Source organism: Gastrolobium bilobum, unplaced genomic scaffold (genome assembly GCF_033153095.1).
Source record: "Gastrolobium bilobum isolate Gb01-03AN ecotype WA unplaced genomic scaffold, APGP_CSIRO_Gbil_v1 utg946, whole genome shotgun sequence".
In the NCBI taxonomy this organism is placed as follows: Eukaryota; Viridiplantae; Streptophyta; class Magnoliopsida; order Fabales; family Fabaceae; genus Gastrolobium; species Gastrolobium bilobum.
The window spans coordinates 69,056-85,947 of NW_026897835.1; the positions used below are offsets into that span (position 1 = coordinate 69,056).

Consider the following 16,892-nt stretch of genomic DNA (forward strand, 5'->3'; position numbering starts at 1 on the left):
AATCCTACACGAGCCGGGCCAAAGGCATCTGGTTCTTTTAGCACCCCTACATAAAATTGTGTGGGGATCTTTTTTTTTTCTTTCTTCCCTTTACATGGTCCCACATTAATCTCATACATATATATATATATATATATATATATATATATATATATATATATATATATATATATATTATTTTTGTTTTTAATACAACTTTTTTTAGCTAAACACATCAAAATGAGTGGATTCCATTATATCCCACTAATTTTATTTTCTCTCTTATTATTATAATAGAATTCATTTATTTTTATATTAGTTTAGTAAAAAAAAATCATATAGCAAAAACAGAAATATTTTATAAGTGTGCAGTAAACATGATCAGAATCATGCTTTGCTTTTCAATATAAATAAGCATGAGAGTTCATACTATTCAGGGCCTAGGCCTAGGCCCACGATGAAAATAATATGGCCCAAGACCTATCTTGAATTGATACTTGAACAAGTAACAAAAGTTGAATTTTAAATGGAAACTAACAACCTGAAAATAAATAAAGTAAAGCTAAAAAAATTGACCATAAATAAAGTAAAACTAAATTTTGAAAAGAAAGATTAGCAACTTTCTTACCTAAAAATATTTTCACAAAATATTATACAATTCAAGACATCAGAATATAAATTGTTACCTTCATAAATGAAATAAGAAATAAAACTAAAATAAAAATTTATATTTTGAAGATCTGGCCTTTGTTGGGCTTAGCTCAATTCGGGTTATTGAATCTAGGTTTTTCACCAATCAGTTCTCGTGTGTAAAATTATTTACCAAATTATCAACCTTTTCAAACTAGTTACATAATGGTTCCTTTAAATCTGAATTGGTATTTTTCTCCTAAACCAAATCAAACTGATTTAAATTAGTTAAATTAAAAAAACTGAACTCTTTTTTCTTTTTCAAACGGTCACTTTGGCTCAATCAGTAATGATAACAATTCCATTTTTTCAAATGTAAAGGTGTAAAATTTCTCAAGCAATTTGTTTAGAAATTGAAAAAATTCAGAGAGGCTTCATTTGGGGATATGGTGAGAATAATAGGAAGTACCATTGCATCAATTGAGATTGTATTTCGCGTCCTAAGTGTTGTGGTGGGTTGGGGTTGAAGAGACTAAAACTAATGAATGATGCTTTTATTGCTAAGAGAGCTTGGAGTTATCACGATGGATCTAATCAGCTTTGGGTTAAAGTGTTGCATGCTATATATGAAGCAAGGAGTACTCGAAATGGTCCTTTTGCATTGAATAATGGTGATTCAAATTTTTGGAAAAACATGTGTAGGCTCTGGAAGGAATTGGATTGCTGTCTCATCTGGGTTCTTGGAGATGGAAGAAAAATTAATTTTTGGCAGCATAGATGGTTAACACCTCAATCATCTCTGCAAGAAGTTGCATCTAATTGGGATCAACATATAGATACAAACAAGAAGATGGCTGATATGATAACAGAGGAAGGGGAGTGGGATTATGTGGAGTTAAAGCGCTGGCTTCCAGAAAATATAATTAATGTATTTAGGAATACTTTGCCTCCGAATAGTCTTGATGGCATTGACAGAAAGATGTGGGATCTTTTGGGTGAAAGTGTGGTATTTGTAAAGACTCTTTATAATACTCTTAGTGAGCTGAGAGGTGGGGGGAATGAATCAAAAATTTGAAAAAATATTTATTTGTCCTTTGTATGGAACGGCTTGGTCATCTCATTTCATGTGCAGTAAAACAAAAATTCTGGAAGCCGATCATGCTGCGAAGGAATGCCCCTCCCATTTCTCATCTTTTCTTTGTAGATGACCTCCTTCTTTGTGCAAAAGCATCCCATGACTAGGCCCAGACCATTTCTGCGGTGTTAGATGCTTTTTGTTCCTTTTCTGGTCAAAAGGTGAATAATGAAAAAACAAAGATTTTTTTATCCCGAAATGTGAACCATGCTTTGGCCGCGGATCTAAGTGCTGAGTTGGGCTTTACCAGGACATTGGACCTTGGGAAGTATTTGGGTATTCCACTTCAGCACCGAAGAATTGGGAAGGCGACATTCAGTCACATCCTAGATCGAGTTCACTCTAGGATTAATGCTTGGAATCACGCCAGTCTTTCCCTAGCTGGTCGAATTACTCTCTCTAAAGTTGTTCTCTCAGCTATACCAGCTTACACGATGCAAGTCTCAGTCGTTCCCCTTGGAGTTTGTGATGAGATTGAAAAACAAATTAGGAGTTTTGTGTGGGGCTCAACCAGATCAACTAAACGCCCACATCTGGTTGCGTGGGATCAAATGTGCATGAATAAAGATCAAGGCGGCCTGGGTCTGAGGAAAATGAAGGACTTTCACAAGGCATTTATTATGAAAATTGGATATGGAATCCTCTCTAATCCTGACGCGCTCTGGGCTAAAGTATTAAGGAGTAAATATAAGGTGCAGCCTAGTATCGTGCCTGCTATCACTGCAACGCGAAATAGCTCCTCTCTCTGGAAAGCCATAGTCTCGTCCTGGCCGATGATGCTTAAACACTCAATGATCGTGCTAGGCGATGGGAAATCCACTCATTTTTGGGAAGACTCGTGGGTCCCGGGGTTTGCTGCTCTATCATCATATGCTCTTGCTAACTCAACGCGGGTTGATAGCCAAGTGGTGGTATCTGATCTCGTTTCATCATCAGGCAGATGGTTGTGGGATGCCTTTCGACACATTCTGCCAGTCCACATCCAAACTCGCATCAACAATATCCTCCCTCCTTCTGATACTGATGGGCAGGACCGTATTATGTGGACGAAGACGTCGGATGGGAGCTTCTCACTGAAGTCTGCGTACGAGGCAATATCTAGGAATGAGAATGACTCTACCAATATGCCCTGGAAACAAGTTTGGGGGTGGCAGGGTCCAGACGCATACGTACGTTCTTGTGGCTGATGATAGGGGACAAGCTTTTGACGAATGAAAGAATGTGCAAACCTCACATGACTGGTTCTGATATTTGTCATCTGTGTAACCGATTTACTGAAAGCACCCTACATGCTATCAGGGATTGCATTGAGGCGAAGCAGGTGTGGGAATATGTAGTTAAACAAGAGGCAAAAGAGGATTTTTTTCTCTCTTAACCTTCAACAATGGGTGTTGTCCAACATCTCACAGGTTCATACTTGGTCTAATCTGTCTCCATGGCCTCTTCTGTTTGGGACCATTTCTTGGTTCATTTGGCGATCTAGGAATAAGAAGATATTTCAGGGGTCTTCTGATACTGCACACAACACTCTGAGAGCTGCTATGGTATATAGCGATGGGTTTACTTGGTCAGAGAACACACTTCAGGTTGCTGGTCTTGTGACTCATTTGAGAAAAGAGAGGTTAGTTTCCTGGATTTTTCCCTCAGAACCTTGGGTCAAGTTGAATGTTGATGGGTCAAGCATAAACAATGGCGAATCTTCCGCCTGTGGGGGAGTAATTCGAAATGCAAGTGGAAGATGGCTCGTGGGGTTTTGTAAAAACCTTGGTTGTGGCAACGTTTTAATGGCAGAACTGTGGGGATGTCTCCTTGGGCTTGAAATTGCTTGGAGGAAATGCTTTCGTTTTATATGGCTTGAAGGTGATTCTCTAGTAGCACAACATCTTTTGAAAGAGGGTTGTAATCCTCATCATCCAGCCTCAAATTTGGTCGTGCGCATCAAGAATATGTTGTCTTGGGATTGGATGCTTAGAATCTCCCACATTCATAAGGAAGGAAATGAGGTTGCAGATTGGATGGCCTCATTCGCTTACTCTTTCGACTGGTCTTTACAAGAGTTTGCCTCGCCTTCACCAGGTTGTCGTGACGGGCTTGAAAGGGATTATGTAGGAGTAGCTTGGTCTAGGATGTGTACCTAGTCTTTTTTACTGTTTTTTTCTTTCCTGTTTGTTTTACCAAAAAAACAAAAAAATTTGAAAAAATATCTGGGGATGGAAGGGGCCACAAAAAGTTAAAAATTTTATGTGAGAAGTGGTTCATCATGGGTTATTAACTATGAATAAAGTTGCCTAATGGTCGGGGGGAATGATATGTGCCCCATTTGTAACTCTGATCATGAGACAATGTTGCATGCTTCGAGGGACTGTTTGGAGACGAAACAACTTTGGTTGATGAAAAGTCAAAGTGAAATAAATGGAGAGCGGGGAATCGAACCCCGTGCCGGGAAGCGTATGTTTACCAAAAAAAAAAAGTCAAAGCGATACAATTGTTGAAGCCATAATCCAAAATATTAATAATTTAAATACGTTGTTGGAATTGAAAATAATATTATAACAAAGATGCAAAAGGCTTAATTAAACTTAAAAAAAGAAAAACATATTCACTCACTTATGGATTACATAATCTCACTCAATAAAAAAAAAATCGTGATAATTACAAAAATCAAAAGGTAAAGACAGTAAATTATTCAAAAATAACATTGAAACTTCATTAAGAAATCTAAATATTTTAAAATAGGCATGTGACCTAATTTCCAAATTGATCTTGTAATGAGTCCAAATATTTATTATTTTTAAAATGGATTAGGTCAATTCAAGTCTAAGGTAGGTCGAGTTGTAAGTTTCAAATAAATAGCTTGATCCATTTATAACTTTAGTCATGTCGTATCAACCCGAATTGTCATACATAATATTACTATATGTAAATAAATTTATACATTTTCAAATTCTTATAGTATGGCAAGAGTTAACAATATTAATGACTATTATCGAATAATAATTTATTGGAATTTTTTTAAAGTATAAGAACTTCGTTAAAAATTTTAATGTACAGGAACCCGTTTAAACATTCACTGAAGTTTTATTCTAAACTATTTTTACAACTTTATCTTTTAAAAATAAATTTTTGAATTTGTAAATAAGTAATTAGCAATGATAGTTTTTATTTTAAATATATTAAAATAATAATAATAATTCAAGACCAAAATAACAAATTTCTTTCTATAAGAATGGGTAGGATATTGTAACAACCAACTAATGTTACTACTTACTACTACTGTTACTACCAATCAAATTCACCGTTAGATCGATTATGTGGATCCAACGATTACATAAATATTGGGAATCATAACCTTACAAAAATGAAAATAAATATAACCGTTGGATCAACATAATCGATCTAACAATGAAATTGATTGGTAATAACATTAGTAGTAACATTAGTTAGTTGTTACAATATCCTTTCCCTTATAAGAATATAGAAATAGATATAGGGTATATTTACAAATTTTTTATTTACAAATTCACTATGTGCTATGGGTAGTATATACTACTTGAGCATGTACCACCCACCGTACATAATATAATTCGTAAGAATTTGTAAATAAAAAGTTTGTATATATAACCCTTCTCTAAAAAAAAGATAGATAATGATTATGGATTAAGATATTATTATTACTAAATAATGTTACTACTAATATTACTATGATATTTTAACCGTTGATTTTCATTAATCAATGGTTATTATTTTCACAAATCAATGATAATTATTGATTGATAAAAATCAGCGATTAAAATATGATAATAATATTGGTAATAATATTATTTGGTAGTAACAATATCTTATGTCAATGATTATATATTAAAATTTATTAAAAGAATGCACCAATAATTTAGACTTAGGAAATTTCTTTACCGTGTCATTTCATCTGCATTTGAGTTTCATTTTCCTTTTTTGATATTTAGTTCTCCGGCTGGCAGGCTCCCACCCGACGGCAATTTCCCTCTAATTTTCTTTCGTTCACAAAAAAAATAAAAAATAAGAATTTTGTTTTTTTTTTTTTATAACAAAAATAAGAAATATTAATTATTAATTATTTATGATTTTTGGGGGCGTTTGATTGACGGATTCTTTGTGATTTCCTTGGATTTTTGGGGTCGGTAAACTGAAATGCAGCGTTTGGTAAACACAAAATGGTACATAATCCCGGGGATGTTGAAATCTTAGGATTTCAAAAGCAACATAAATTTTTTCAATATCCCAACAAAAAAATCCCACAGATTATATGGATTTGTGCGTTTCCCGGGGAAAGAAAAAATTAACCGCGAAAAAGTAGACTGAAATAACCCTCTGACTTGTACTTGTTTTGCAGGAACTGATGGGTAGAGAGAGACAGACTTCGGTAGCATATGAACGAAGTGATAGCATATGAACGTTGTAAAAAAATAGATTTTTTTTTAAAACGAGGGTACATTTGTAAATTCAACCCAAAATCCTACCAAAATTTTATTATCAACCAAACATAGCAATGTGAAAATTCATCAAATATTTCCACAAATATTTCTGCCTACCAAACACCTTTTTGCAAACATTTCCGGAAAAGTTATTTTCCAATTATATTCCAAGAAATTATGATTCCCGGATAAAAAAAAATATCCCCTCTATCAAACGCCCCCTTTGTTTTTTTTGTATTTTTGTTTTTGTCTCTGTCTCACTGAGAAACACAAAACTTTGAAGAGAAAGAGAAAACAGAGCCGGGAATGGTTGAGAGACCAACACCAACAAAGCAATCTCCAAAACGGTGCGTTTCACTCTCCGCGTTTCGCTACCGAACCCTAACCCTAACCTCGGCATTTCTCCGGTCTCCGTCGACGACGCTCCGGTCGGACTAAACGACCCAGCCAGAAATCGATCGATTTCATCGATTCGGCTTTTCGTTCTGTTCTCTCTGCAAGATCAAATCGATCCGCTACAAGAAGAAGAACGGCAATCTTGGAGCTGTTTGGATTGGATCCTTGCGATTTCGCTGCTGAAAACTATGCCGTCTCACGCGGATCTGGACCGTCAGATCGAGCACCTGATGGAGTGCAAGCCTCTACCGGAATCGGAGGTGAAGGGCCTGTGCGATCAGGCAAGGGCGATTCTGGTGGAGGAGTGGAACGTGCAGCCGGTGAAGTGTCCCGTCACCGTGTGCGGCGATATACACGGCCAGTTCTACGATCTCATCGAGTTGTTTCGGATAGGAGGGAATGCCCCTGATACCAATTACCTCTTTATGGGTGATTATGTAGGTGAGTCTTCTTCAAATTAATTTCGTTTTATTTTATTTTATTTTATTTATTTATTTTTGCTAAGTTTCTCTTTTTGGGATGAAATTTTTGTGGTTAGGGCTCAAAGATTGTTTTTTTATGTATAATTATTTTTCTAAGAAGAGGGCTTGGTGGTGATTCAATGTGAATTGGTTTGATGAAGATTGAAGGAAATTACGATAGGATGGTGTTGAATTTGAAAGTGGGAATGTTTGATATTGATTTAGGTTCTTTCCTTCTTCTTTTTTTCTCAAATTTCTCTCTCTTTAGTTTTGATTTTATGAACGGATTCTTGTATTAACTGTTAATTATGTCCGGGTGATTTATGGGCTGAGTAAAATGAACTTGTTTATATCGGTATCTCAATGTTGTGTCAATAACATTGATGCCCCTGTTGGAAATCTAATAGGAACTTCAACTTTTGAGCACCTGGGTTTAGTTGTGCCAACCCAACATTTGTTAGATGGAGAATTGTTTGGTAAAACTTGCATTCTCCCTTCCCCTCCATCTCCCTGATGAGGTGATTGCCATGCATTAATGATATGGTTTTTCTAAGTACTGCTTTGAAATTGAAATTGTGGTATATTAGACCTTGTTGTGGGAGTGTGATATTGAAAGTATAGAAACTTGTATTAAGCACACTGATATCGAGATGATATCAGATGCATGTGTATGAAGCTATAGAAAATTACAGGAAGGGGAAACTGATATCTTGCTTTTGTGAGGCCAGTTCTCGATCTTTCCCTACTAAATTCTTTCTTATCCCTCTCTTCCCTACTCTTATGCACCCCCTCCCTCAGAAGCTGTTACAGCAGCTCCAACTAATTTTCCCACCTTGCAGCAAGTCACACTTTTGTGTGCTTGCTTAGGGTGTGATCCCCTGACCCCTATGCACCCTCCTAGAGTAAACTCTTGTAATGAGTGGAATAAGAGTTTATTTTGTCATGCTGTAAGTAGTAGGATGACATAAGGAAATGAAGAAATGTTGAGATATAAATGTGAGCTCTGAATATGGACTGAGTAAATTATAAACAATCCCGATTGTTGTAATTTTCTATATATTTTAGTTTGTATGTTAAAAGAAGTAAAACTGTGTTCATCAAACTGTTGATGGGAAAATGAAATTCAAAATTGAATGAGAGGATTTTTCTAGGATATATATCAGTGAGTGAAGCTCTGTGATGTCCAAGAAGCAGTCATTTGATATTTTTCTGAGAAAATAAAAAAAGCACAAGTGATTGTTCTGTTTGAACTGAGGTATAGGTATCCAAACTTGGTTTCAAAGTGAATTTTCTTTATTTTTCCAGAGAAACATATTCTTAAGAGAATAATTTCTTATGGAAATTATGTCTCTAAGCAAAGTTATTTTGCTTTAGTGAGCTTCTCTCTAATATTTGAGGTAAGGATGTTGGGTTTAACAACTTCAATGCCATGAGGACGTTAAAAGTTTCTGCTATTTTAAGGTGTTACCTTTGGTCATTTTCATCTTTTCTTTTGTCATACTGCTTTTAATGATATTTAAATTATGGTCCTCGTGTCTGTTGATATTGCTGGCATCTCCTCATGATAATGGCTTGATTCTTGCAGATCGTGGGTACTATTCAGTGGAGACTGTTACGCTTCTGGTGGCCTTGAAAGTCCGTTATAGAGATAGAATTACAATTCTCAGGGGAAATCATGAAAGTCGTCAAATTACTCAAGTGTATGAACCATTTCTTTTCATTCTATGTTTCTCATACAACCCAATCTCTGGTATCCATTGTAATTTGTGTCTGTTAAGGTCTATAATTTTTAAGCTGAAGGTTTGATATGCATTCAGCTTGAAATTTGAGAATAGGTAGTGGGTGTTGCAGCCACAATACCTCTAATCATTGGCTTTACATAGCCAGTTGATCAATGCACCATCTATCCAGCGGGTAACTTCTAAGGGCTTAAGAGCAACAATTTGGTTTTGCGATGGGAGTGGGCCATTTCTTTTTTTCTTGGTTTGTCTTTTCATCATTATGCTGATGTAATATTTAGTTTTAGGACATTATAGATTATAATGACAAGAAAATATATAAATTTGTTGCTTTGACATGCCTATCAGATGCTGTGGGTACTGTTATAGTCATTTTCCCTAGTTTATCAAAATAGTTGTGAAGTGCATTGGGAATGAGTAGCAACATTGCTTTATTGAGATGAACCTGGTACATGGATTCTTAGGGGCACATACTTTAAAAGGATTCTCTTTACTGTCAAACATTATATTGCATCCTTATAAGGTGCATGTGAAGGACACTTGTTAACCTCAATTCATCAATAATTTGACAGCGATGTAAAATGGGAAAAAAAATTCATTAAACACTGCAAACAAAAAGGGTTTTTAATTAAAAAATGTTTGCATTTGCTTCTTTGCCACTTCATCTATATTCTTCACCTTCTACTTTCAGGTACGGCTTCTACGACGAATGCTTGAGAAAATATGGAAATGCCAATGTCTGGAAATACTTTACTGACTTGTTTGATTATTTACCTCTGACTGCCCTCATTGAGAGTCAGGTTTGAGTTAAATATGTTGCAGAATGTTTATCTGACTAATTTTATGCCAGCCTCTAACTTCCACGTACATTGCAGATTTTCTGCTTGCATGGAGGTCTCTCACCTTCTTTGGATACACTGGATAATATTAGAGCATTGGATCGTATACAAGAGGTTTGTGTGTAACGGCTAGCATGAATGCTCTGCATGGTCTTATGATCCTTTCAATATTAAGAACATTTTTATGTGAAGAGTGATAACTTGAGCTAGATGTACATCTGATGTTTAATATGGTTTGAGAAATATTTTATTTGATGTTGCAATTGTAGTTTGTAATGCTTTTGTTCTGCTCTGGAAATATTTCATCTAGGACCTACAGTAATGACATATTTCTCTTTCTTTATGGTTTAATCTAATATTTAATATGTTATCAGCCTTGCCAGGTGCATTAGACTTTTAGGATTTCTCATCTTTTGGTCCATAATGGAATGCCAAACATTTGTATTGTCCAGACATATGTTCATGAGGTTAATTGGATGCCTGGCAATTGTGGCACCTAGGTTGCCTAACAACCATAATTATGCATTACAGGTTCCACACGAAGGACCAATGTGTGATCTCTTGTGGTCTGATCCTGATGACCGCTGTGGGTGGGGAATATCTCCACGTGGCGCTGGATACACTTTTGGGCAGGATATAGCTGCCCAGTTCAATCATACCAATGGTCTCTCCCTTATATCTAGAGCTCACCAGCTTGTTATGGAAGGGTACAATTGGTGCCAGGTGACTGACATAAATATTTTGAATTAGTATAATAATTTTTTTTCACTTTTGGAATACCTTTTTGATTTTATGTATTGACTCTATGTCAATGACTCTTTTAGGATAAAAATGTGGTGACTGTATTTAGTGCTCCAAATTACTGTTACCGATGTGGAAATATGGCTGCCATACTGGAAATTGGAGAGAATATGGATCAGAATTTTCTTCAGTTTGATCCAGCTCCTAGGCAAATTGAGCCAGACACTACACGGAAGACTCCAGATTATTTTTTGTAACTTCATATGTCTGCCTGTTTGTAGTTACTGCTTTCTGCTGTCTCTGTAGATGTGTCTTTAAGGAAAGATGAGTTTCACTGTTTAAGTGAAGGGTGGTCATCAACATAATTCTTTCTTTTGAAGTTTACGTGCTGCTGCTGCCGACTTATTTGCACAAGAAACCGATAGGAGAACTGACCCAAACCACCGATTGGTGTTGTATATTTTTGAGAGGAGGAAGCGGCAAAAACATGGTATATCTTGTTCTGTAATTTTTTTTAATTAAATCTCAAGTTAGAGAGCAGATTTTTGAGTCCCGACAATGATGTTAATTTGAGACTTTTGATGGTCAAATGAAAGATCTGGTGTTCATTTTACGCTATTAAATTATATCATGGTAAAGGGTTGAGCAGGGACAGCAGTGCATTGAGACTAAAAAATTAGGGACTTTAAAAGTTTTTCCACTTGAACCAAAACCCGTAGGTCGTTGATTTCCTTTTATGTTGAACCAAGGCTACAAGAGTATATTTGGTCGTTGATTTCCTTTTGTGTTGCGTTGGGTAAGTGACTTTGATAGGGATGCTTAGGCCCATAGGCGTTTTATAATTTAATTTTTTAATATTTTTTTCACAAGTGGATCTTGAACTTTAGATAGCCTAGTGAATGTTGAATTTTGCTAGGAGCACACCAACTAGAACTTAGATTATCAACTTTATGTAGTAGTTATTCTACTCTTATTTATGAAACAATCAAGCACTTAATGTGATTCAATTTTAATGCACAAGGTTTCTATATGCCCAAAATTGCCGTCCTATGTGTTTCATACGTGGTTGGTTTAACATCTTTATATTCGTAGCTTAATTTTTTTTTAATCATCACTAAACACAATATGTGAATAATCAGATGTAATTGAATTGCCGGGTAAAATACAATTAGAATAATGTAGATTTTACTCAGTTCTAATATACTAAGAAATAACAGAAATGGAATAGTAGTAGAATAAGCAAAGAACAAATTTGAAATCTCAGCAGGCTTTCAATTTAAACAGATTTAGCAATTTATAAGAGCGAGTTAATTCAGATTTAATAAGAATAAATCCTGCAAAAGGTGGAAGGATTCGATGGACTTACAATTTTGTACTTACTCGAGTAACACTGTCATCTAGTGAGAAAACTTACTAACTATCCAAAGTCAAATCAATTTAACACAGGTGCAATAAGCCAAAGCCAAACCTTGTTTATTAGTTTAGTTCAATTGGGCGGAAGTTCAAGTTAGATAGAGGAAATAGATTTCCTTTCAATACATGCAATTGATCAAGATATCAACACAAAATTACATTCAATAGCAATTTTGTATCGCAAAATACAAATACAATACAAATACAAACAAGAATACGTAATTAAGTACTGATACTTACAGGTGGCAGAACAACAATATTGGTATTATGTATGTCGCCATTATCACAAATAAATGGTAACCAATACTAGTGAATAAACTCTGGCACTAATTGTTGTGTTTATGCTTTTTTTACTTAGAGTTCATTTGGCCTGAGTATACAAGAAGAGCCCAAAAAACTTAGAGTAAGGGTTTTTTGGTATATATATAGGAATAATAATTCTGCATCAAATGCAGAAAAGACAGAGATTTGCGTGCACTTTTTTTTCAAAAGAAAAACAATGGGTCCTGCGTTTTGTGCATCTGTGGCAGATTTGAGTTTTCGGCCACTAGCTGTAGAATTATTATTCCACACACACATATATATATATATATATATATATATATATATATAAAATAACTTTAGTCATCTGCCTTTGGTACAACTATTACTGAGGTAAATCCAAATCTAAAAGAAAGAGTGCTAACATATTTCCCCTTCCCCCTTGAGGATAGTCTCGAAGGTTTGCCATAAGCACAATATATATATATATATATATATATATATATATATATATATATATATATATATAAAATAACTTTAGTCATCAGCCTTTGGTACAACTATTACTGAGGTAAATCCAAATCTAAAAGAAAGAGTGCTAACACATTTTCCCTTCCCCCTTGAGAATAGTCTAGAAGGTTTGCCATAAGCACAAGGAGATAAGTTCATATTGTGACGCAGAGGAGATCAGTTTGTGAAGGGTGTTCATTCACTAGGACGTTCTTCAAAGATGTGCGCTACAAGAGTTATGCCTTGTGTGGTCGCGAGACAATGATGATTCGGTAAGCATACAAATGTACTAGGTCCTAAATTGCTTCTGCATAAATACAATTATTCCTTCAATTGGTATTAGAGCCTTGGCTATACATTTGTACATGAATCTAGTCTTATTATTCTTGCAATTAGTTTGCTTTGTGAAATATGGCACCTAGGATTCTATATTTGTTGGTCATATGACGTGTATATGTATCTTTCATAATTCTTTTCATTAAAATTGATGCTTTTATTTTGATTTTTGACTGTAATCCATGGTAGAGATTTCTGTGTATTCTTTTGGGTTTGTAAAAGGGCTAATCCTTTATGATGGTGTTTCCTCCTTGATTCTTATTTCAATTTTTATATACTTTTCATTGTATTATGAAATTGTAATAAAAAGAAGATCGAAGTAAAGCAAAAAAGAATACAATCCGAAGCTATTTTGGCGTGTTCTTGATCGATTGGTATTCGATTGAAGAAACCAACACCATGGAGTGAAATAGTTAAATACATTCAACTTTGTTCGTCCTTCCACGCTCTTTCACTCTATGATGTTGGTTTCTTCAATCAGATACCAATCGATCAAGAACACACCAAAACAACTTCGGATTGTCTTCTTTTTTGCTTTACTTTGATATTCTTTTTATTACAATTTCATAATATAATGAAAAATATATAAAAAATAAAATAAAAATCAAGGAGGAAACCTCATCACAAAGGATTAGCCCTTTTTACAAACCCAAAAGAATACACAGAAATCTCTACCATTGATAACAGTCAAAAATCAAAATAAAAGCATCAATCTTTAATGAAAATAATTATAAAAGATACATATACAAATCATATGACCAACAAATATAGAATCCTAGGTGTCATATTTCACAAAGCAAACTAATCACATGCATAATAGGACTAGATTCATGTACAAATGTATGGCCAAGGTTCTGATACTAATTGAAGGAATAATTGGATTTATGCAGAAGCAATTTAGGACATAGTACATTTGTATGCTTACCGAATCATCATTGTCTCGCGACCACACAAGGTATACCTCTTGTAGGGTAGATATGTGAAGAACGTCCTATTGAATGTATACCCTTCATGAACTGATCTTCTTTGCGTCACAATATGAACATATCTCCTTGTGCTTATGGAAAACCTTCCAAACTATCCTCAAGGGGGAAGGGGAAATGTGTTAGCACTTTTTTTTTTTTTGTGTGCACACAATTTATAAACATTAAGGTCTGGATCAATTATGGAGTATATGATCATTTGGATATGTTCATGGAGGATATAATCATAGGTTCTCACAATTGATGAATTGATTCATAATTATTAAATGAAGTTGGGCACTTTATATTTAGGCTGCAATATTTTATGAAATGATTTTGTCTGAATCGTTGTAAAATATTGGTGTGAATTAATATTCACATTGAAAAGATCAATGAGAGATTTGATTAAGGTTGTTTTTCTGTCATAAGAGATCAAATCTCCAGTTAACTATAGTTATGTGATTGCTCTTAATCCCGAGTTTATTGTAAATGAGTAATTAAATAGTTTTCACTATTTGATTTACCAACGACGAGGTTTAATCTTTTGATGGCTAATAACTCAATATTTTGAAAGTGAAATTATCTGATTATCGGTATTTATGAGATAAACAACATAGAATTTATAGAGAATATCCCCTTGATATGTTTCGGTTCTTGGATATTGAAGACACTGGTTAGTGCATTAATCCATTAGAGGAACTATTACAGTCAAGGGAATAAATAATTAATTGAGTAACAGAAAGCTCATAAGTCAATTATCGACATTCTACAAAAGGCGATTTATATTCGTGTTATATGTATTATTAATCTTGGAGTTCAAGTTCGGGTTTTTAGTGGAGTAGCACAAAAGTAGATAATCATTTGTTGATTATCACGAGCCTTAATTAATAATATATGGTAGATCCCCATACTAATTTGAGAAAATGGATAGTGTACTTTTCAGTTAATGATGACTAATGAGTTACTTGGTCTTGGACTTTGGGCTTAAGTTTGTACTCAAAGAGCAAGTGGGAGATTGTTGGTTTTATGCTCTTTTACTTAAAGCCCATTTGGGCTCAGTGTATGAGAAGAGCCCAAGAAGCTTATGGCTAGGGTTTCTTGGTACCCATATATATCATAACTTTAGTCATCAGCCTCCGGTATTGTTGTTATTGAGGTAAGTCTAGATCTGAAAGAAAGAGTGCCCATATACTTCTCCTTCCCCTTTGAGGATAGTTTGGAAGGTTTTCCATAAGCATAAAGAGATTTGTTTGTGCTGTGATGTAGAGGAGATCAGTTCGTGAAGGGTGTTCATACACAATGTGGTTCCTCAGAGATCTGTGCTACAAGAGGTATGCCTTGTCTAGTCACGAGACGATGATGATTTGGTAAGTATATAAATGTAATAGGTCTTAAATTGCTTTCGTATAAATCCAATTATTTCTTCACTAATATCCAATTACAACTTCCTTTACGCAAGTAGCAACACTTTTTACTCGAATAAAAGCCTATGAAAATTATGATTGAATGGTGATCAAAATTAGATTAGACACCAATATTCACAAATCAATCTCAAAGGCTAGTGTGCAATATATTGAACAATCCAACACTAAGTCAGAACAACCATTACCAGTATACAAGTTCATGTGAAATAATTCAAAGGGTAAAGGATGTAGATGTATTTTGATGATAACAAAGAGAAAACAACAAAAGGAGAAGAGACTTGAACAAATTAAAAAATTATAGAGGATATGCAAAGATTAAAGATGCATGTTGGAGATATTCAAGAAGAATGATGAGATAACAAAGTGACTAGAACATATTGGAAGAAAGCATTTAATGTATCAAGAGCAACAATGAATAAAAAGAAAAGAACATCCAATATCATTGGCAAAACCTTTTAGTCTTGGAAATTAGATTATGAAAGCTCAACACAAAAAATAGTATTTCCATCGACCTTACAATAACCATAAATGGATCCAACGTATCTTATAAAATGACTTTTGTGACAGTTAAAGTCCATTGATAGGGATTGGATCATGAATTCCATTCCAATTATCTTGTGTTTTACTAAAACACCAAAATATGCTACAACGCTTTCACATAATAACAAAATCGTTACAATAAACTCACTTAAGTGAAATTTCCCTCATTTTTGACTCATTTTTTTGTCATCCTTATGGAACAACAGCAGGCCCCACCTGAAACAGCCTTTCCACCATGTCCAAGGAGCTTCAACATACAACTTCCTCATTTCTCCACCAAAACCTTTAGTGTTGCACATGAAAGTTATTGGAAATCACTCAACAAAGTAGGATCTAGCCTTAGTTTCCTCCAAAAACCATTGCATGGAGAGATCCTTTCCTCCAAGAGCCTACTCTATTTTCGAATTTGTGGGGAAGGAAGGAGACTTTGGAGCCTTCAAGCTTGGAGAAGCCTTTCATTGGTCTTCCTAGTTGATTTAGAGTTTGGGACTAAGTTGTAACTTGGTGGTGGAGTAAGCTTCGGTGGGAGCTTAAATCCTTGAATATTCAAGAAGAGGGTGACTTTTGTATTTTGAAGGATCTTGATGAGATTGCTTGGGCTTCAACAAATCTTAGCATTGGTTAAGAAGCTTCAGGAGGTAAGCTTTTGGTCCTTAGGGTTAATCCTGTTGTTTGTTCCACCATGCTTCGAGGGAGTAGTGATTTTATATGGTGTATGCAATTGCACTAAATTTGATATAATGCAAAGTATATGTGTTTGCTTGTTTGCAACACACGACAATGATTCCTTGTACGAAGCATAAGACGGTTAATTCCTATAAGACGGTGATTCCTTATACTTTATATGTTGCAAGATGGATAATTCCTTGTGCAATACATATTTTATTTGTTTGTTTGCCACACAAGACGGTGATTCATTGTGTGAAGCATAAGACGGTTAATTCCTTATGCTTAGTATAAGACGGTGATTCCTTATACTTTGTATGTTGCAAACAATTCCTTGTGTAATGCATACTTTATTTGTTTGTTTTCTATACAAGACGGTGATTCCTTGTGTGAAGCATAAGACGGTTAA

General features: G+C 34.8%; 1 protein-coding gene across 2 annotated transcripts; it reads left to right on the top strand.

Moving 5' to 3' along the window:
- Positions 1-6,479: 6,479 nt before the first annotated feature.
- Positions 6,480-10,982, top strand: LOC133310740 (serine/threonine-protein phosphatase PP2A catalytic subunit). 2 transcript variants are annotated; one of them, XM_061511720.1, is made up of 7 exons: positions 6,480-6,851; positions 6,972-7,032; positions 8,638-8,752; positions 9,483-9,591; positions 9,667-9,744; positions 10,162-10,353; positions 10,455-10,982. In XM_061511720.1, the coding sequence occupies exons 1-7, from the start codon at positions 6,780-6,782 to the stop codon at positions 10,626-10,628; spliced, it is 801 nt and encodes a 266-aa protein (XP_061367704.1). In that variant the 5' UTR covers positions 6,480-6,779; the 3' UTR covers positions 10,629-10,982. The 2 variants fall into 2 exon arrangements, with proteins under 2 accessions (XP_061367704.1, XP_061367703.1); XM_061511719.1 differs by having other exon boundaries at positions 6,480-7,032.
- The last annotated feature ends 5,910 nt before the right edge of the window (positions 10,983-16,892 follow it).